This window comes from Eptatretus burgeri, chromosome 7 (genome assembly GCF_056783735.1).
Source record: "Eptatretus burgeri isolate ZD-2024b chromosome 7, Ebu_testis_v1, whole genome shotgun sequence".
In the NCBI taxonomy this organism is placed as follows: Eukaryota; Metazoa; Chordata; class Myxini; order Myxiniformes; family Myxinidae; genus Eptatretus; species Eptatretus burgeri.
The window spans coordinates 18389367-18412047 of NC_140967.1; the positions used below are offsets into that span (position 1 = coordinate 18389367).

The 22681-nt window shown below is 43.3% G+C and overlaps 1 protein-coding gene across 9 annotated transcripts in view; it reads right to left on the minus strand.

Annotated features, from left to right (window-relative positions):
• Window positions 1–22681, minus strand: part of FANCL (FA complementation group L) — a 74207-nt gene that overhangs the window by 23414 nt on the left and 28112 nt on the right. For 8 of the 9 annotated variants that reach the window (XM_085887567.1, XM_085887572.1, XM_085887565.1 and 5 more), the window contains 7 exons: window positions 21140–21237; window positions 17822–17918; window positions 13330–13398; window positions 8259–8409; window positions 2063–2146; window positions 1847–1892; window positions 1677–1758 (listed from right to left, as the gene is read on the minus strand). In XM_085887567.1, coding sequence (XP_085743693.1) covers window positions 1677–1758; window positions 1847–1892; window positions 2063–2146; window positions 8259–8409; window positions 13330–13398; window positions 17822–17918; window positions 21140–21237 — 627 coding nt within the window. The remainder of the gene's footprint in view (window positions 1–1676; window positions 1759–1846; window positions 1893–2062; window positions 2147–8258; window positions 8410–13329; window positions 13399–17821; window positions 17919–21139; window positions 21238–22681) is intronic. The other variant, XM_085887573.1, reaches the window with a different exon arrangement.

Below are 22681 nucleotides of genomic sequence, written 5' to 3' on the forward strand. Positions count from 1 at the left end.
TGGAATGGTACCATTCTCTTGGATTTAAGCTGCAACTTCAGAGTTGCTACAACAAGGTCGGTGGTCGGTATTGTGGTCGGTATACCGTGGTCGGTATTGAGGAACTGAGCTCTCCGATAAACTCTGCAGTTCTGGATCATCCTCCAGCGACCATCAACAAGCACCTGGTCAATCTCCTTTGCTGCACCACCACAATAGAATACTAAGTCGAGCAATGAGCCTGTGGGTGTTGAAACCATGAACTAGCCACCCTAAGTCCATGACTTCTTGCAAAGTCAAGGAACTTAGTCCTCTTCTGGTTCACATTTCCAGACCCATGGGGACCAACACAGGTCTAATAACCATCCCTGTCAGTGCGAATTGATGCAATAAAATCCCCCAAGACTAGAAGAGTACCTCACCTGGGGCACTGTTCAACAACAGATTCGAACACAGCATAGAATGCGTCCTTCAAGGTGAGATCACTCGCCTCAGTCAGGGCATATATAGAGACCAGGGAAACGACACCCAAGGGGTGATGAACACTTAGTCTCATAATACACTCATTGACTAGTGTTACATCAATTATCATGGGAGTAAGCTTATATTGAACACAGCAACAGCAACTCCTTGGGCTTGGTAACCATCAGATTGACCAGACCAATTGTAGGTGTAACCACCCGCTATGATCTCGCCACTATCCGGTCTCCGAACCTCAGAGAGTGCTGCAATACCGATGTTCAAATGCTTGAGCTCAGATGATAACAGACAGGTGATCATCCTCTGTTCGGGATAGGACATTCCAGGCACCCACCTGAAGGGACTGCTTCAGGTTAACCCAAGGAGACTGCCGTCTGGTGGACAACACCTCAGTTTCACTCTGCCACACACCACCGCAATCTGATCCTGGATGTTTACCCCGTGCTTTTCCTCTTATCATCAAGGAATGGGGGTCCCGAAAGCTTTGCCTCAATCCCGTCATCCGGTGAGCTGCCCTGCTAAGGGCAGCAGCACGGGAGGTACTCCCACAGAGTGGGTTTTCAGTTTTCTTTGTGTTTTGCAGAATTAAGTGTTTTACGGTGGCCGCAGTGCAAATCCTGCCACTAACCTCCTTAGAAAAAGTAACCCAACTGCAGGAGGATGTCCACAGACACAGTTGGGCACTAGATATGGATGGCCGTTAGCTCACAAGGAGCTCCTCCGCCCTTTGACAGGTTTTGTTTTTAATTCTGCTGGGTGTCCATATCCATACGCCCTCCTCATGATAAAAACCTGGTGGGGGAGACGGTTGAGTTGCCGACAACCCGACCATGAAACAGGTTCGTGCAGGTTTGCATGGTACCTGGAGCAGGTCACAGATATAATCTGCCCTGACCTGACACAATCAAACTGACCTGACCTGAAAAACGCAAGTGTCGACCAAAAATTCCATTTGTTACAAAACTTGGAGATCGCGGAGCTCACCATAATGAGATTCATGACCGGTTGATCGCAGTTTGCTGGGGGTTCATGTAATCAAGGAGATTTCTCTTCCTAAAATGTTTTGTGAATGGCAAGTGGCATCATGATCGAGTGACTACATACTGCAGGGTTTATGGTCTAGTACTCTAGTAGCAGGTGCAAAAGGTCATTGATAGTTTAGTCACAGTTGGAGTCAGTGAAAATGTAACCATCTGAGTTCATAAAAACAAACTCACCGACTTGCTATGGGAGGTGGGGGATGGGAATTCAATTCCCAGAATGCTCTTCAGATTCTGCAGAATGCTCAGCTGTGGTTCCCTGGATTGTAAACAAAGACAAGTCACAAACACACTTGCAGCACAAGTTGAGACACATGAAGAAAACATTGAGAAAAAGCTCAACTCACCACTCGTACATCTTTGCATTGAGTTTGTTTTTCAGCGGGGTCACCACTGCAATAAAGCAACAGTTAAAAACAAAAGAAAAATCACTCAAGCCGGTTGACATTCCATGAATGGAACTGAACTCTACACTTCAAACAAAACTGACATTTTTGCTTATGGTTCCAGTGGCTGAAACTAGTCTCCTTATACCGACAATCCCCTCCGACCGATGGCCTCACCCGGTTCGGGTCCAAGCAGCCGGCATTCTGGAAACATCCGTGGGTGTCGTGGATCGACCTCCATATGCAAGGATGCATTGTTGCCTTTTGTCAAGAAAAGAAGATAAAGACGAAAACGAAAGCGTTCTTAATGATCAAATCAAAAACAAAAAGACAAAGTAAAGAGAAACTTCTGAGGGCCACTTTGAATGTGTGCAAAAGTTTTAGCCACATCTATAACATATAGTCTATAATTATATGGCCACATCTATAATTTCTTGCCACATCTTTTATAATACAAAAGGAGCTTGGTCTCGGCATGCCAGCGTCCATCCATCTGTCCCTGCGTCCATCAACAATTTCCCGCGAGGGAATACCACTAATCAAGCCCAATTTGCAAACAGTATGATATAGTTGAGTAAGGTGAGGATCGATGGGCTGGTTTCAATTTACATTGAAATTAAAAGCTCTTCCTCCTTCATCTTATTCTTTACTTGTAATAATGGTGAGTCTCATGCAATCGCGTTTCTCATATCGATTAAATGCTAGCTATATTCAATACTTTTATGTTTTGCAACATTTCCATTTTATTCACATCACCCTATCAAACAGCATTTCCGATTATACACTGCCTTTTAAAGCATCACAATGCAGGTCTCTTGACTTGCATTCTAGTTATATTTGCAGCATATCAAAACGAACTATTACAGGGTTCATAGAACACGATACCCCACACAATGTTCAAGTATATGCAGGAGGGCATTGCCGTTTGCAGGGGTTACGTTCTTGAAAATCCCCGTGAACCGCACATCCGCAAACTTAGGGGGTAATGGGGGAAATAGGGTTAGGGACTTCAACTTTAAAAATTGCCCAAACTGTACCCTTAATTAACATGTTTGTACATTACATTGTTTTTATGATATTTATTTTCATGAATAAAAGTTATTAAGAACGTAAATATCGTATCATTTTCCTGTCGTAAGAACATAAAATAAAGTATATTTTATTGAGTTATTATTAGTTTGTGTGCAACCTGTGGCTGCTAGTTGCATCAATGCTGTGAGCATGGCTGTGCCCCTGATGCAGTGCCCCCTATTTTCAGCAAGCCAGTACTCATTTTGCTGACCTCGGAAGGATGAGAACAGGTGAAAACTCAAACTCAAGACCCTAATATCTTAAGCCAGCCACATTAACCATTAAGCCAACACCAGGCTTATTTTCCTGCATGAAGAATGTAAAATAAAGTTTATTTACTTGAGTTACTAAGATCATGAAACTTACCTTTAATAATAATAATAATAATAATAATAATAATAATGATAAACTTGATCCAATAATGTAACGGTGATGTTGATGATGGTGATGATAAAGAGGAGTTGATGGAGATGATGATGTTGGAGATTTTGAGGGGGTTATTGACTTGACAGCCCATATTAATTATGTGAATAAATGTCGAAAATAGTTCTCCAACCCGAGAATAGCCTCAATAAATTCATCACAATAGAGTGAATCCATGAAGGGGAAACCCCTGAATGGCAAGGCCCTCCTTCCTGAACTTAAATTTTAATAAAATAATAATTTTAAAGATCGTTAAAAATAATCCGGAAGTTTTTGCGCTCCAGAAGCAGTCTTATACACCAACCACCCTTGTACACTAATACGTAAGAAGACTGAGTCACAATCTAGGAATGGGGCTTTATTGATCACCATTGAACGCAGCGTCAATCCGCATCATACATAGCCATATTGGTGCCCTTTTCTTTACCCCGACACACATGCCATATATCATGGTTCTTGGAAGTATTATGAAGGCCATTTGTTTTCTATAGTCTTCAAATGTACAATTCAATTTAAATAAAGGTTTAAAGGCGTATAAATAAAAAAATTCCGGGTTTTACCATCATTTACCCAGTGTTGATTACATCAACCTATCTAACACGTGACATTAATTATTCATAACAGTTGTTTGTGTCCTTAATGACATCCTCAAAAACAGTAAATTTCGTGTTTGGAATGATATTCAGTTTTGTTTAACTGCCAGGAAGGCAGACAGAGTGAAAATATTATCTCGCTCCTCTGCGCAAGTGGGGTCGGGTTAAATTAAGAGACAAAGTAATAATAAACTAAAATCTTGTCTTCCTATTCATGTTCCGATTCATGCTGAAAATAAAACGTTTGATTTAAATAAGTTGTTCTTCGATCATAAACTGAAAAGACAGACGTAAGGACGAACATGAACCAATTGCTTAATCCCGCTTTTCACTTCACGTGTGTGGGGTAATAATTTTCTTGGCTCTGAATTGTGATATGAATATTTCGACTTGTACTTCATCGTATTGCCTCCCACACACATTAACTCATCGATGAAGTTTGGCTTTTACCCTTTGAGTCCAGACAATGTTGTCTATACTTTCATACCTATATAACGTAACATAGGTGCTTCCTAATCATCCAATAGCATCATCATTTCCAGTGTGGCCTGGAGGAGCTACAGAGGTGATAACACGGCAAAGCAGGAAGACAAGGGAGAACGAGGAGTGAGACTTCGATGAATCGATCTGTATGCTCATTACACATCTGTGAAAAATCGATTATAGATTTAAACTACAATGGCACTCGGTAAAGCGCACACCTCCACCAGGCCGAACAGTTCACGTTTTGTACCCCACTGATAGGCTGGATCTGTAACCTGAACCAAAATCTAATCAGCTTGTTTTTTTGTCACCTCCCCAAACTCATCCACCAGATTTTGTCATAACCCATCCACAACTGTTTGAAATATCATGTTACATGTCGTTTTTGGCCCGACCTCTTAATTGTGAAGAATCACTTTAAAAATCTCACATCCGGAACCGGATCTTCATCAAAATCTAATCGATTCCTCCTTGTCACACACCCAACCTGTCCACCAAGTTTTATCCAAATACATCCCTAACTTTTTGAGATATCCTGCTCACAAACAAACAAACAGGGGTGAAAACAACCTCCGTCCACCTTTGCTCATAAAAGGGGATCACATGATTATAGTTATATTTGCAAAACTGAAACTATAATTATAGATTATAGTTATATATAAATCGCCAAAGGGAAACACAAACAATGCTGTGACACCGACACAGCTCTTTTTAAAATGTTCACTGCCAATTTGCCTATGACCGGCCACTGACCGCAAATCAAATTCCTGACCAATTTTATTAACCCTCCAAATACCGATAACTTTACATTTTGCCAATTATTAGATTTGAGGATAGGTAATCGGATTGTGACACTATTTTACAATTTTTTTTTTTAACAACCAAATGCAAGTCCAGAAAATGGAGCCTTTATATAAAGACAAGTACAGTAAGTCCTCGCTTTTCGCAAGGGTTGCGTTCCTGGAAAACCTTATGATAAGCGAAACTGTGTTCAACAAAACATATTTTCCCATAGAAACCAATGTGTTAAAGGGGGGATGTGTTTTTGGCTCGAAATTTTTTGGACATAAACACAAATAAACAAAACACACTCCTCGAGTAGTGGCGACTTACCCCGAGGCTGGAGGAACGGAGTTGATTGCGGTGGACAAGTCACACTTGCGGAATGGCAGAATCGTCCCCCTCTTCACTTGACACTGTGCTGTCACTTTCTTCACCAGTGGGAACGGTCTCTTGGCAGCTGGTTGAAGGAGCATCCTGGATGGTGGATGGAGTTGGTGCTGCATCTTTTGGCTTGAAAAATGCATGGAGAGTGGGCTGGATGGCTTTCTTTTTCTTTGCTGCATAAAGTTCCTTGTAGCAACAAAGGGCATCATTAACAACACGGCTAAAATCAGTGCTCCTTTTAAGATTTGGATCTTGCTCGATAACAAATTCTATGGCATTTTCAAACGAGCTGAGGATTTGGCTGAGGTTTTTCATGGTGAGATGCTTGGATGAAGGTGTCACAGCATCTTCTTCTTCCTCAAGAGCCCACTGCTGTTCCAACTCCATAAGATCTTCATTGCTTAAGGGTTCTGCATGAGACTCCAGTAAGTCATCCACGTCCTCTTCGACAACCTCTTCAAACCCAGCCTCCTGCGCCAGGTCTACAATTTGACTTGTAATCAACGGAACATCAGCAAACCCCGTGAAATTGTGGACACACTCAGGCCACACTTTCTTCCACACAGCGTTCATTGTGGAGGCACTCACCTCCGCCCATGAATCCTTAATGTTTTCCAAAGCCATTTTTATGTTGTATGTTCGCCAAAACTCCTTGATTGATAGCTTGTCCTTATCAGTTTTTTTGATAAGCTGCAGCACGGTATGCTTAACATAATATGCTTTAAAAGCAGCAATAACTCCCTGATCCATAGGCTGTAAAAGTGAGGTAGTATTTGGTGGTAAAAATACTACCTGCACGTTTTCACACCAGTCTTCCATTTGCTGAGGATGGGCAGGAGCATTGTCTACAAGCAGCAAAGATTTGTTGTCAATGTTGTTCTCCTTGGAGTACTTCTCAACATGATTGGAGAAGTAATTGATCACGTAATCGTGGGTCAATGCCCCAGTCATCCAAGCCTTTGTATTTGACCGCCATATTACGGGAAGTTGTGGCTTGAGGCAACCCTTTAGCGCTCGTGGGTTTTCAGAAATGTAAACAAGAAGCGGCTTGAGTTTTACATCCCCTTCTGCATTTCCACCGAGTAATAAGGTCAGCCTGTCCTTTGCTGCTTTAAACCCTGGAGCAGTCTTTTCTTCTCGTGCGATGTATGTACGGGAGGGCATTCTTTTCCAAAACAATCCGGTTTCGTCAATATTGTAGACTTGCTTCGGTGAGTAACCCCCCTCCTCAATCATCTTCTTCAACTTTGCTGGAAACTCTGATGCGGCAGCATGGTCCGCACTTGCTGCCTCACCGCTACACTTCAGGTTGTGGAGGTTGGCAAGATGACAAAACCTCATGAACCAGCCTCGGCTAGCTGTGAAGGTCTCTGCGCCTTCACCCTTTCCTTCAGCTTCCTGTTTCTTCTTTAAATCGTTCCACAAACTACGCGCTTTTTCTTGTATCACAGCAAGAGATAAAGGCATGCGACGTTTAGTTTGATCTTCTATCCACACACATAATAAACGCTCCATGTTGTGCATGGCACCATCTCTCATTCTCGTTAGTGTCGTTGCACTCGAACTGGTCGCAATCTGTGATATTTTCTTTATCTTTGCCGAACTTTGAACGATCGAATGTACAGTCGATGCAGCGATTGCTGCGCGCGGCCGATTTCCGTTGTCCCTTCACCTCGTTCATGTCTTTTAATTATATCCAATTTCACCTTCAATGTGACAGCCTTTCGTTGTCTCTTGAAACGAGGTGTGCTCGGCAAAAGACTTGCGGGTCGCTTGGGATTCATACTGGAAGGTATGCAGGCGAGCGTGAAGCGAATACGTACAGTACAGCATACAGTACATGCGCAGTAAAGTGAAAGTGTGTTTATGCGCATCCTGTGTGATTGTTGTTTTTTGCAGGCAGTTTGAAACTTTTTTTTGCTATTTTCCTTGCAATGACATTACGATAGGCATAAAATGTTTGCGATAATTGAAAAATTAGTCATTAAAACTAAATTACGAATAATCGAAACTACGATATGCGAACTTCCGGTTAGCGAGGACTTACTGTACTGTACATGCTGTTCCAATTCTGCTTTGCATACCGTACCACATGAGCACGGCACAAATAATTAAACTGCTTAGAATCAAGTCAATTTGTGGTGTTTAACCCCGGAAATGTCTAACCCCGGCATGATAGACATTCCTTAAGTCATAAAAGGATCAGCTCGGTGTTAACCCAATCTTCCCTTGAAGTTATTAACTCAGAACAATCCAAAATCTTGGTCAATGCATTTAAATAATGAAGCATTTAGCCATTGCAATGGTAGTGACATCAAGGTGTCCTCTGTCATGCCTGGAGGCACTCTTTATTTTTATTTATTTATTTACTTTTAAAGTTGAATATTTTTTTATGCCTGGAGGCACTCTTTATTTTTTTATTTAATTTTAAAGTTGAAAAAAGACACAACTTTTTTTTACTTTTTAAACTCAAACTTTTCACTGCATGGGCCAATGTGTGCCCACAGCTCTCCCTTGCTGGGTGCTTGGGAGGATGAAGGATAGTGGGTTAAAAAATCATAACTATGTACCATCCATGTTACCCCATGAGATCAGCTACACTTGAAGAGTGTATGGCAAGCTCAATTTTTAAATACCAAGGGCAAGGCGGCGGATGGTGTCGCCCCTTGTAGGACGTTCAGGTTCCAGCACCCATGTGCTTTTATCGATCTCATCCATTTCATCCCAAAAGGCAGTCAAGGCATCCATAGCAGCTGATGCTTGGGCAAGTACGCTCTCCAGTGAGCCCTATAAAAAAATGAAATAAAACATTGTGCTCAAAAACTTTGGTACTGTATAATCCCTTCATGAAGAGCAAATGCATGAATATGCAGGTAAAGCATTGCAAAGTGCGAAGGTAAGTCAATAAAGAGCTTGTTTTGCTGTCACTAATGATGAGTGCATGTGTGTAATTCAATATTGTACTACGTGCAATTTTACAGAGCCAACTGTGAGTCATTTGTTGACCAAGTAGTATCCGACTTGCCCGTGTGTGGCACTGGTTATCATGCCATAAAGATGGCGTCCAAACTACAAGAGTGCACTGTTACGGAGCAGGGAGGAGTCATCATGTTTTTGCTTGAAGGTGATAAACCGTGCAACATCCTTAGGAAAATGACTCCACAATATGCATGGAAAGTACAAACTGTATCTTCTTCTTCTTCTTCTTTCGGCTGCTCCCGTTAGGGGTCGCCACAGCGGATCATCTGTATAATCTGCATAGTGATTTGGCACATGTTTTACGCCGGATGCCCTTCCTGACGCAACCCTGCTCGCCTCTTAGGACACAGGGATATGGTACACCTATTTTAACCGCGGTATACACCGGCCCAGTACACTGGTACTCACTTTGCTGACCTCGGAAGGATGACGGGCTGAGTCAACCCCTTGGTGTATTAATTCAGTGGCCCAACGGGGCTTGAACTCAGGACCTTTTGGATCCCAAGCCGCTGCCCTAACCACTGCGACAACACCAGTCTATTGAAAAGTACAAACTGTATGTCGTGGAATAATGTGTACAAATGGTGTGAACACTTTTGAAAAGGATTCATGAGATAGATGAGTCCTTTGTGATAGTGGACACAGGTCGGCCAGGCCGTTGTTCATCGCACGCGCTCATGATTACAAGCAGAACTCACATACAAAGTAATCTGTACTATTACTATAAGAGAGCAGTTTGTGTTTATGTGTGTGGATCACCATTTTTCCCCAGAGATGGCTGAACGGATCTTCGTCAAACTTTTAGAGATTCATCACTGAGTATGCCTGGTGTTGGCTTAATGGTTAGAGGGTTGGGCTTGAGATCCTAGGATCCTGAGTTCAAATCCTGCTCGGCTGTTGAATTAATACCAGGTGGGGTTGGATCGGCTTGTCATCCTTCCGAGGTTGGCAAAATGAGTGCCAGCTTGCTGGTATCCTGTGTCGAGGTGGCGAACCATCCAGGATTGTGTCCAATAGCCAAGGAGACTGCTTAGGTAGCACCAACGCTCTGCACAGAGTATGGTCCCAATGGATGGATGGATGGATGGATGGATGGATGGATGGAGTGAGTGCTGCGCAGAGTGTTTTAGGCAAAACAAATGTTTTTGAAAAAAAAAAAAGTTGGATTTATTTTAAAATTGCTCTATAGTGCCGAAGCCTTTGTAACTACGTGAAAGGTAATATTAAATGATCCCTGACCTCATTACTTAGTGGGTGTTGGAAAGTGTTTGAGGCCCCCACAAAAAATAGACAGGGCAAAGCCAAGTACCCCTTCTAGTCTTCCTTACCATAATTCAATGGACCAGTGTGTGTGTGTGTGTGTGTGTGTGTGTGTGTGTGTGTGTGTGTGTGTGTGTGTGTGTGTGTGTGTGTGTGTGTGTGTGTGTGTGTGTGTGTGTGTGTGTCACGCCACTCCTCCTACAGTTCTGGGTTGATGACATCCAGACTTGCTACAGAAGATCAGCATGACCGCAATTAGTGAATGGGGGTGTTTTTATCTTTGTTGGTGGTCTTGGGGGGGGTGGGTAGAGGGAGGAAGAGGGATGCAAATTATGTATGTAAATGTGTATCGTCTTGCAACGCTCCAGGTGGGAGAGGGTACTACAAGTCCCCAACCTTTACCGTATACGGTCGTATTCCCGTCCCCACGTTTTCCAGTGCAGTGAGTTGTTTTGATTTATGCAGGGAGTGGTATTTTAGATTACATGTTTGAATAAGGATAATAACATTATTCCCTCTCGCTGCTCCCATTGGGAGAGGGTGCTTCTCGTATATATAATGGGGGTAAAGTACGTTGTACATTTCATGTACTCCTCCAAGAGGATTTGACTTAGGTGCCTGTGCAAGTTTAGTTTGATTCCATCAAGTTTTGAGGATTTTTTTTTTTCGCCCATCTTGGCATTTTCTTCATTTTGGGGAAAGGTGGGGGTGCAATTGGAATTATATATCAGAGTAATATAACCGCGATGTATTATATATTCACAAAAGCAGTACGCATGTGATTGCTTCATTTATGTAACCTGGGTAGTTTTTATTTTCGGGAGTGATTGGTGGTGGTGGTCGTATGGCAGCTTAGCTGCCAGGGTAGCTATCATTTCTTGAAGCACGACTGTGTCGCTGATGCAGTGCCCCTCTACCAGTACACACACTAGAACTGGTACTCATTTCACTGACCTCAGAAGGATGACAGGCTGTTGTCTATACATCGCTCAAAGAAAGTGATGCACGGGTGAAACTGCAGAACTTTTCAAAAAAGGAAAGTAATGAGCAAAATTACTCCTTACTCGGGGGGGGGGGGGCTTGGGGGCATGCTCCCGGGAAAAATTTGAAAAATTGATGTAAAAATATGCATTTTGGGGATCATCCTGTCAAAAATGTAACAACAACAACAACAAAAAAACCAATGCAAATGAAAGTGATATTTGGGGAATTTTTTTATTTTATTTCACCTGAACATTCATTGCTGGGAAGATTATTTTCAGTTGGTTAGTAAAGCATTTTGTTGTCACAAAATAAATGAATACTGAATACCACATACCTTTCCAGGACTTTATATACAAGTGCTTTATAAGGGGGGTAGTGGGGAGTGTCACGTTTCATGTCATGGAGCGGTTTACCGGAATTACCCCCCCTAATGGTGCAAAAACCAGAGCATTCACAACCCCCTTATGTTTTCTGTGCATTTATTTAATTGGCAGATATGGACTTGTTAATACCATACTGTCTGCTACAGAGATCTCACCTGACACCCTCTGTCGTGCGCTTGTGACCATTTTGATTAGATTACATTTCCTATATTAAGTGGGTTTTTATTATATCGGATCATGAGCGCACTTTATTTATTTATTTTGTTATCTGCCCGTTTTCATGTCCGTCTATCTTTTGTCTCTGGATTCTCCATTTTTGTCGTCCTGTGCCTTCTTTGTAATTAACTGTTATTGGTGTGGTGACTGGCCATTGCAGGTTTAGACCTGATGAAACCATTTTGAGAAACCATTTTGGTGTGGCTTCAATGGCAAATCTCCGGGAGAGGTTAAAATTGGTAATTTCTCGAAAAAGACACCAACGGAATTAACAATTCTGACCGCCTCCTCCCTCCTGCAGGGGTCAGTGAACACACAATGTCACGTATACAAGGGAAAGTTGCATGTCGTAATAGACAAATGAGTTTTTAAATATTGATTTTATTTACATTTATAATACTCAAGTCCCTCTGGCTGCCACACTTTTCTCATCCCCAGTCCCCCCCCCCCACAAAAGGTGAAATTGAGTCGAGAGCCTGATGGATATACTTAACGAGTTGGTAGTGGTGCAGCCCAGACATGATGTGCCAAATGGCCTCCTCCTGCGTCAAACCTCCTTGTTAAGATGTATTGGTCTCGTATCGATTTGGTCACAAACTTCAGCGTGACCAGACCAACAGACAATAAATATCAAGTTTTGCAGCAGAATCGCATCTTTACTTCATGCAATGTCAAGACGGCACTTCGGTATTTTCCATGAAGTTCGTTGGAGGGAACGGCGATGGGAAAATCACCGTTCCCTCCAAAATCCAACAATGGACACTATTTCCGTGTGTACCAACATAGACGGACGTTCTCCTGCCTGACGGACATCTGGTCACGGTAATGCGTTTGCAAGCTTTTTTTAACCCCATTAACCTCAACAAAAATACCTCAAAATAAAACTACCATAGGAGTAATTCACGTAATCATGGTCATGATGTGTTAGCATTGCACCCCATCCGGACGAAATGGTGAAATAAACAAATCAGCATTTCGGAATAGCACCTGAATTCGCTATAATAGCGGCATGCTTTTCCGACGACGTGAATATGAAAACCTCTGTATGGGCCGTCACAAAAATAAGGATTTCCGGATACATACAGAAGAATTTCACCCATGTGGATGTGTTCGAAGAATGTGTTGCATGCTTATAACAAGATCGTACTGTATGGCGAGTACTCTGCTATGCTATTACTAATCATAAATCATAAAGATAATGACATGACCCCCTCTGGCCACTCCAATGGGGAGCAGGTGCTTCCAGTGAAAATAATTATGGAAACGATCAGGAAAAGGGGTAGAAAAAAAAAGCCAAAATGCGACAGGAATTCCATCCCTTTCGAATATAAAAATGAACCACACCCGAGGACAATTAAGTGTTGAATAGTTTACATCGATTTGGTCATGTAACCGATGAAAAAGTGCCACACTGGTACGAAGCCGACAAATAGCCAGTATCCGCAGGGTGAATCCAGCAATGGCTCCCAGGCCTGAAACATTGCATGGCAACCGATGTAGAAAGAAAGGTACCGACAGCCGAATGATACCTGAAGTGTAAAATTACATCAACACTCCGTGTTTCAGAAGAACACATATTCGAGACCTTTTGGATACGAGGAACTAACATGGTTAATAATGGAGATGGTTGAGGTAAAAGCCAAGTAAACAGCAACAATTAATTGCATTCTAAAGCAACCCTCCCTGTACCTTGTAATCTATGACCCTGAGTTGAACATTGTACCCGAGTAGCATATGTTCCAAAACAAATACCAATGAAAGTGACAGGAGATACCATCTTGTGGCATTGATCGAAGGGGAACGACATTGAAAAGATAAACTAAAATAACAACCTACTGTAAGTTCTCTCCACAATGTTTTCAAGTGCAAACTATTTGAATTTCACCTTTTGAGGCCAGGTCAGATGAAAAGGCACTGGCAAATCAGCCCTGCACTCTGGGGGTTCTTTCGGGTACTGTGGGGGAGGGGTGGGGGGGGGAGGAAAGGTTCATCAGTGCACAGATGTAAGGGGGGAATTCAGTATTTCCTTTTGCCTTATGGATAACAAGTTCTAAAAGAGTGCTGTCCAAGACATCAATTTGTGACAGTACACGTGACAGTTCCACCCTGCCCGTTTTGGGTAGTGGTCTTTCGCAAAGCCCTCTGGAGATCACCTGTAAGTATCTTTACTAAATAATGATAGTTTTGGGGTCAATCTCTGTAAGGGCTAACCTGAGAGCTGGCAGGATAGTCTAGACCAGGAGGTATGCACACTCGTCTCTGTGCTGTCCCCACCTGGGTTTGAATCCTGACTCAGCTATAAACTGTCATCCTGGTGTTTCACGTGCAGGGCAACTCATCAATGTGTGCCATCCTTCGGATGGACATTAATCTGTCCGTCCCACCTGCTAGCATTACGTGATGGACATTGAAGATACCACTGTGTCCTTTGGGAAGAGTCGACGAGCTACCGCCGTCACCATGGCTTAGGCTCATGAAAGAGCTAGGACAAACAACAGATCAGGACACAATATAACAAAGGGATCAACAGGAGAAAGGGGACATGCCAACAAGCACGGTGGAGGGAAAAAGTAGATGGAGATGGATAAACAAGGGATGCAGGTAACGATGAGGGGTAGGGAAGAATGCAAGGGGTGGACAAGATGGATAAATAAGCAAAATTTTGGGAGGGTGGGGGTGGTTTAAAGGGGGTGGAAAAAGATAAAGGTTTTGGATGGGGGATGACTTGAGATGGTGATGAACAGCTGTCTTGAAGACCTGGAGGGAAGAATGACACTGGCCAAATAAAAAATTCCTACTCTAAATTAAAGGGAAGCACTGCATCAGCAGCATCGCCACAACCGACAAGAACTGTTACAAACCTGCAGTGACATGCTGCATACAAACGGATGAATGAAAACAAAGGGCCAACCTTAATACTGTAATATATATATATATATATATATATATATATATATATATATATATATATATATATATATATATATTGTTGTGGTTACCAGATTCGCAAACCACCATTCAGGTCCCTTAGGTGAGGTATCTCGGTAAGTGCATGTGTAGTTAGGCCCAAACCCGTTGTCTAGTGGGAATACATGTCATTTATGCGAGCTGCGACTCTTCAGGATAGCCGTTTTTCTTTTACTATCTTTATTTCGGACCAACCGCCATGATCACAACCACAACATCAACCACCGACCACAACCACCGCTTCACCACAACCGCCACGACCTTCACGCACACCTCACAACCGTAGCATCGCCACCGTTCTTGCCCCGCTGTGGGTACCGGTGTTGGACTCATGCAGAACGCGCGTCGAACAGCGTGTACAAAATCACAGATTTTCTGCTTCAAAAACGGATCAAAAACGACACACGCCCACTTTTTGCCGTCCAATCGGTGAGCGAGGGGCGATTTGGCCCCGCCTCCAGAACGATCGATATATGCAAATTTGTGGATCAAAAAGCCTTCACGCCCACTTTTTCTCGGGCCAATGGGGAGCGAGGTGAAAGGTCAAAGGGAGGGGGTCAAAGGCGAAGTTACGGGGGGATAAAAGGACGGTGTTCGTCAGTCAGAGTAGGAACGAGAGAACGAGTAGGTCGGAGAGTCAGCAGAACGAGGGTCGGAGTCAGCAAAAAGGGAACGAGAGAGTCAGCAGAACGAGGTCGGAGAGTCAAGAAGAGGAGAGTCGGAAGCAGAGGGTCAAGACTTCGCGGGCGGTGGAGCTGCTCGTCGTATGCGTTGGAGTCGGAACGGAGGGGACGGAGCTGTGGAAAGGCGGCGACACCAGACGAGGGGGTGCTCGCGTCGTGCAGGAAGCTGCACCCGAAGGAGGCCGACAGCGCGACCTGGCCGAGGTGGAGACGCTCGTCGCATATAATAAAGATCCTCTATACCCCGAGCATCAGCAACCCCCTCCTGTTTCCCCCCCGCGCTGAGATAGTGCGACCAAGGGGGCCCCGTTCCCACCCCCTGCCAGGCACTGTCCACGAGGCCCGCGGGTTGCGGGGCCATCGCCGCTCCGCGTCTCATCACCAGACGGGTAGGCCCGACCCGGTCTCGGCCTCAGGCCTGCCCCATTCTTGGGGGATTTCTTTTCCCTTGGTTTTGGGTATGTGTTGTCGGCGCCGTCTGTGAAGTAGAATTGTATAAGTGTTGCCGTGTGCTCGGTAGTCGGTATTAGCTCTGCACTGTGTTTTCACTTTTATGTTTGCTTTTTGTGTAAATGGAATTGTGTTTTCTTTTTTGTGTGCATTTGGTGGAATTGTATTTGTGTGCTTCCCGTGTGCCGCGAATAAATGTGCTTTATTGTTGAACTGTTCTCCCGCTTCGCTTCGTCTTTTCCCCCATTGAACCCTCATCTTGCTTCACGTAAAGGGTTGGTAGTGGGCTGAATACGCCCGATAATTAATCGAACCGTCGAGGTCGACGATAACACCGCTCGGTTATTCTGATAGTACGGAACGGGTCGCTTAAGTGGCCCGTGTCCGAAGTCGACCTGCGGCGAGGTGCGATCGCCCGGTCTACCCTCCGCGTGGGTACTTAGGTAGTTCGAATTTGGCGAGCAACCCTATCCCACGCGGGGGCTGATTGGCTCGATCGCGGTGAGACCGAAAGGTCCACCCGTGACTGGTTCCCGGCGTTAGTCCGAGAGGGTCACGACTGGATTGTCCGTCCGGTGGGCGACGTGCCGCGATTCGAGTTACGTGGCCGTCGCACGCCGGCGGGCGCGAAAACCGCAACAATATATATATATATATATATATATATATATATATATATATATATATATATATATATATATATATATACATACACATATATATATATATATATATTTGGGTGGTCCTTACTGGTACACCGAAACCAAAAAGAGGACTTTCTCAAGGTGCTTTTTCCTAAAATGGTTCGTATTAATAAGAAAAGTATTGGTACCAAATATGGTTCATGTACGGCTTTATTAACCACCGTCACACAGGGTCTGAAAAATACAGTGTTCCAGTCTCTGAATCCATGAATTATAGCATTGTGGCTGTTTGACAGTTAAATGCAAAATGAAACAAGAATCCTTCCTGTTGAGTTGTTGCACTCCTAAAAATATTGCTTCTGGAGTGAAGAGGTTTAGATACTGAAACGCAAAAGAAACTTACCACCTTTTAAACCTGCAAATATCAATAATAACACTGCGTGTAGTAAATGTGTGAACTTATTTGTGGACAATTGTGTCCTCACTCTCAGACAAAACGGTCACGGATGGTCACTTGAACCTTCAATGGTCACTTCATAGCACAGCTGTTGAACAGCCGTTTTGACTGTCAGTGATTAGCCAAGGGGTACGGGATGATTTTAATGAGCTGCACGTGATGTCTTGATATTGGCTTTAAAAAGGCCAGTGCAAAATGGGCATTTCAATCAACATGCCACGATTGTCAAGGGATCAACGGCAGTGTGTCTTGGGCATACTGCAAGGCGGATTGAGCTACTGTGAGGTGGCATGTCGCCTTGGCTGTTCACACCAGACGATATCGGCCCTGGTGGACAGAGATACCCTCCACAACTCTGCAGATGACAGACCTCGATCAGGGAGGCCAAGAGTCACCACTGCAAGGCAGGACAGGCAGATGGTCCTAATTCAGATGGCTTCAGAGATTGAGGACTGAGTGGGACAGAATCCAGCAGCAATCCATCCAAAGACTGGTAGGCGGTATGCGCCGACGATGCACTGCCTGTATCCAAAACAATGGTGGCCACACACGCTATTGAAAGGGGACTGACATTGCATGCTGTGCTGTTGTGTACTGTAGGACAAACTTATGAGATGGTGTATCTTGGTCAAAAACTTGACATGTCATCAATAAAATGCCAATGTTTCAATTAGCAATTGTTGGTTTGATTTATTTTGAACTGTTACAATTTTATTACATTTCAAACAAGTGGTAAGTTTCTTTTGCGTTTCAGTATATTAACCTCAAAAATATTACCAAGCTGAGATATAAACCCACAACTCTGTTCAGTTCAGTCATAGTTTGACGTCATGGCACAAAACAACAGGGGTCGTGTGACAGTGGTAAAATCTGTCGAAATCAAATGAAACTTCACTCAATTTTTTTTCTTCCCAAGTGGAACCAAAAAATAAAAAAGCACATTTGAAAAGTTGAAGTTTGTATTTTAAGACCACCCAAATATATATATATATATATATATATATATATATATATATATATATATATATATATATATATATATATATATATATATATATATATATATATATATATATATATATAAAGAAGGTTTACCAAGATTGGCCAGAACAGAGAAATTGGAATAACACGATTGGTAATGCTATGTTGGGCTCGTGTTTCATTAAATCCTCTTACCTGTGGATTTATCTTGAGAGCGAACACGTGTTCCCTACCGCAAGCATCGTGCAATCTCAGATTTATGTTCCTGAGCTCTTCGTCCACGAATGAAATTCTGCAAAACAAAATAACAAAGCCCTGGAAGGATGACATATGGCATGGGATATTTCCAAGTTCAGACGTTTTATAATGTCGTTCGATAAGTTTGCATTTTAATTAGCTTTTGTACGCTTCAATCAGGGCTCGTCGAAGAGCATTAAACAATTAAAGAGAGTCCTGAAAATAAATTCCAAGAAAGGAAATGGATGCTTTTCCCCAAAGCAATCAAACATAGCAGGCCTGTTTAAAGTGTTGAGCCAAGACGCTTCAACAAGACTGATGTTCTTGCAGTAATGTACACACACTTAAAATCTATGAAGAACAAGCAGAGACTCGCTGATCAACATGACGAGATGTCGCCAACATTCCCATAATCCAGTTATCTTGTGATATTCGGTGTTTTTTTTTCCAAAATATCGCATCTCTGGATCGCCCTATATTTTCTAATGGATTTTCCCCCATACTTTCCCTGCATTACATGCTGTTCAGCTACTCAGCTAAGTGGATCGTCTGCGTGCAATCAGATCGCAATTTAAATGAGTATGTTTACAGGAGAAGGGTATGACTCAGAGTTATTGATATTAATGATGGTTTGGAATGGTAAGACCCATAACTATTCAGAATTACTTCCGATACACGAGACTAGAAGGAGGTAGGAAGGAAGGGAGCTAAGACGGGGAGGGCTTGAACTTCTGAAGGTTACAGGTGGAGGGAGGGGGGGTGGAGCAGGTTGATGAAGGTGATTGCAGCATGATGAAAGAACGATGATGCATGCTTACAGTTTCTGCAAGTCTGAAGGGACACAAAGTAAGGTGGGAAGTTGAAGTCAAGTGAGTGTAGTGAGGATGCATCATATGTGGACAAACCACAGCTGTTAGCTCTGCAGAGCAATCACAATGGTAATGACAGGAGAACAGATTTCGAGAGGAAAATGCTCTGTCTGGGGGATGAAGGTTGGCAGAAAGCAAGCTGTGGTGTCTTTTTGTATACAGACTCAAGGCTGGTGAAAGAGCGAGAACACTGAATGGATGAGGACATAACAGAACAAAATAGAGGGAGACTGACATATAATGGGTGTGTGGAGGAATGAGGGGCAGGAAAGGACCCATGGGGTGGACAAGATGGATATGGAAGCAAATTCTCAGGAAGAAGAAGAAAAAAAAAAGAAGGAAATTCAGAAGGTGGGCTTGGGAGTAGAGGATTATCAGGGGTAGAAAAGATTATGGTTTTGGATGGGATATGATCTGAGATGGTGGTGAACATCAATCTTCAAAAGCTGGAGAGAAGATTGAGATTGAAAAGAATGTGGAAGTTGGTTCCATGGGTTGACAAAAAAAAAAAAATAAGAGGAATGAATGAGTGGAGGTGAGCAGTGATTCTGCATTTTTGGGAGTTTCACGAGAAGAAGGTTGATGGTGGACAGTGTGTGCTGTGCAGAACTGTGGGTGAGGGGGAGGGGGGAAGCATGGTAAGAGCCGAAGGTGCAAGACCAGAAAGGAGGCGGAAGAATACGGAAACTACCGACCTGTCTGTGATGGGAAAGTGATAGGCTCATGGACTGTTTCATTGTGGGAGATTCCAATGATCATGATGGCCTTGGTCTCCATGGTGTCAAGCTGAGCAAGGTGTGAGATGGGGCATCAGCCCAGAGGAGGAGGAAAGTACTCCACAAAGCTGTGGATGAAGGCTTTGTAGGCTAAGAAAAACCTCCAATGGTGGATATAGGAGTTCAGGTGTGCCAACGAAGGACTAACGTTAATTTAATAAAATTATCCACATATTTCATAACATTGGCAAACAGGTGGCAGCTCATTGTTGTTACACAAACTATTTGAGCACTGGGAGTGTATCAGGATTGGACAAGGATCACGGCTTAACTCTACAGCATACTGGGCCTGATATGCTACATGCTTTGGGTAAAACCCTGAAATCTCAAATCATCTCCCATCCAAAACCATGATCTTTGCTACGCCCTTCAAACCACCCACACCTCTCCCAAAATTTTGCTTCTGTATCCATCTTGTCCACCCCCTGCATTCTCCCTAAGGCCTAAGTCACATTTGCTCTACGGCGAGGAAACGGCGGCCGTACGCCCTCTGAATTTACAGAAACGTGCGGCGGCCGCAGAGTTTCTGTGGTGGCCTCAGGGTGGCCCTACGCCGTTTGGCTATATTTTACAGGTCGTAAGGTCGCCGTGGAATTATAACGCGGAGTTATAACTTTTTTCATTTCTACGTTCGCCGTAGCAATTCGACAAGCCGAAAAAAAAAACTGGTAAAAAAAAAAAATTAACCCATTCGTTACCGTCCGTCTGGCCGCACGTTCGCCTTAGGGCCCCCCTGCGGTCGCCTTGCGGGCACCTTGAGGCTACCTTGCGTCTGCCTTGAAAATTCTATGGCCGCCGCAGGGCCCCCTTAAGGTCACCGTGCGACATCAAATCAAAGACCGTACGGCAACTCCACGTTTTCTGTCTCCACAATTTCTAAGACCGAGGCCTAAGTCACATTTGCTCTACGGTGAGGATACGGCGGCCGTATGCCCTCTGAATTGACAGAAACGTGCGGCGGCCACAGTTTCTGAGGTGGCCTCAGGGTGGCCCGACGCCGTATGGCTATATTTTACAGGCCGTAAGGTCGCCGTGGAATTATAACGCGGAGTTATAACTGTTTTCATTTCTACGTTCACCGTAGCAATTCGACAATCCGAAACAAAAAAATGGTAAAAAAAAAAAATTAACTCATTCGTTACCTTCCGTCTGGCCGCACGTTCGCCTTAGGGTCCCCCTGCAGTCGCCTTGCGTCTGCCTTGAAAAATCTATGGCCGCCGCAGGAGCGCCCTCAGGTCACCGTGCGACAAATCAAAGACCGTACGCAACCCCACTTTTTCGGTCTCCACAATTTATAAATACGCTGTGCAGCTCCCCGAAAATAAAAACGTATGTGACTGCTACATTGTGTGACCGTGGAAATACTGCGGCCGCCGTATAATTGCTGGTGGCCGTAGATTTTGGAGACCCCACGCCCGCTGTGGCAAATGTGACTTAGGCCTAACCCTCATCATTACCCACATCCCTTGTTTGTCTGTCTCCGTCTATTTTCTCCCTCCACCCTCCTGTTAGCATTTTCCCCCTTTTTGTTATGCTGTTCCTTCTCTTATTTGTGTCCTGATAAGTTCATTGCTGCAGCTCTTACAGGAACTTTGACTATGTATGCAAAAAAAAAAAAATACAGTACTCACTTGTCCCATCCCAAATCCACGATGTCCCGTATCAGCTGAGAGTAATAGGATGGCGGTGGAGGAGAGGAAAGTTCTTCATTGGTTCTCACAGAACAGTTCTAATTATAAAAGAAAGATATTCCATGAAGTCATTTAGGAATTAAAAAACTAATCAAAGCAATATCATGGGATATTTTTTTGACTCATTCTGACAAAAACGAATTTTAATGAGACTTATTTGGCTTGAATACATATATATATGTCAACATTGAGAGCGTTTGTTTAAACTGTTATTGGTAACATACAATACTTTGTTTGGCTTCAAAATAAAAAATAAAAACTCCAAGGGGTTCTCCAGCAATGTCAGAATAAATCACATGTTCAGACTGACATAAACATGGCAAGTTCAGGTGAAAAGAGATGAGGTCAAAACTTCCATCTTATGCGTACATAATAGATAGCCGCTTTAAAAGTTTGGACATTACAGCTAGGCAACCCTGATATGCTTCAGGTCTGTGCACCATAAAGTTGTCGCTTTTTTGGTGATGTCACAAAATAATCCCGTTACTGGATCGCCGAACGAACTTTCATACAGATTTTTTTTTTCAGTGATCCGGAAATGCTTGCCTCGAACGTCGTCTCCAATCAGATGACAATTTGAATGTGCTGTGTGGTCTGATGTTCGAGAGATGCAAGCTTATCCAACAAAATGTCTGCAAAACTAACAAGTGATTCGACAACCATCGACCTATAATGGTAATCGAGTACAGCAACAATATCAATATTCATTGGGGTTAGATATTGACATGCTTCCACATGTTACATATAATTTCCCAGCCTGACGGAATAATTTGGAGTACTGTATTGTAAGACGAACATAAATAGCAGATGAAGAATTGACAGGATCTTGGTTTGATGCACTTACCTTGGTGCTTAATTGACATTCACATGATATTAAAGCAGGAAGCTGCGACCTTTCGACGAAGTGAGTGAACAAGGAATGATTGGTGAATCAGCATGAAATTTACCGCTTTATTCATACTAGCAAATATTTACCTGTATGGCATACATAAATTAGGGATGAAGCAGGAGGATATAGGCATGGAGGAGGAGGATATTGGGACAATACTCTGTGCAGAGCGTTGGTTCTGCTTTTCGCAGTTTCCTTGGCTATTGAGCACAATCCTGGACGGGTCACCACTCCGACACAGTATACCAGCATGCTGGCACTCATTTTTTTGCCGACCACGGAAAGATGACGGGCCGAGTTAACCGCACCTGGTATTAATTCAACAGCTGAGCGGGATTTGAACTTAGGACCCGAGGATCCAAAGCCCACCACCCTAACCATTAAGGCAACACTCGGCATGAAGAATACATGTATTGAAGTATATACTGTGGTGAAGGGTGTCATGCTGGAAAAATGTTTTGATTATACTCATAGTTTTATTTTACTGTGCTGCGCATATTCACATGTGTGCTCAGAATGATGAAAAACATTTTGAAAATCTATATTGATGGAAATAACCTTCAATGATCCCTCTATTATTTAGTTTTTGTTTC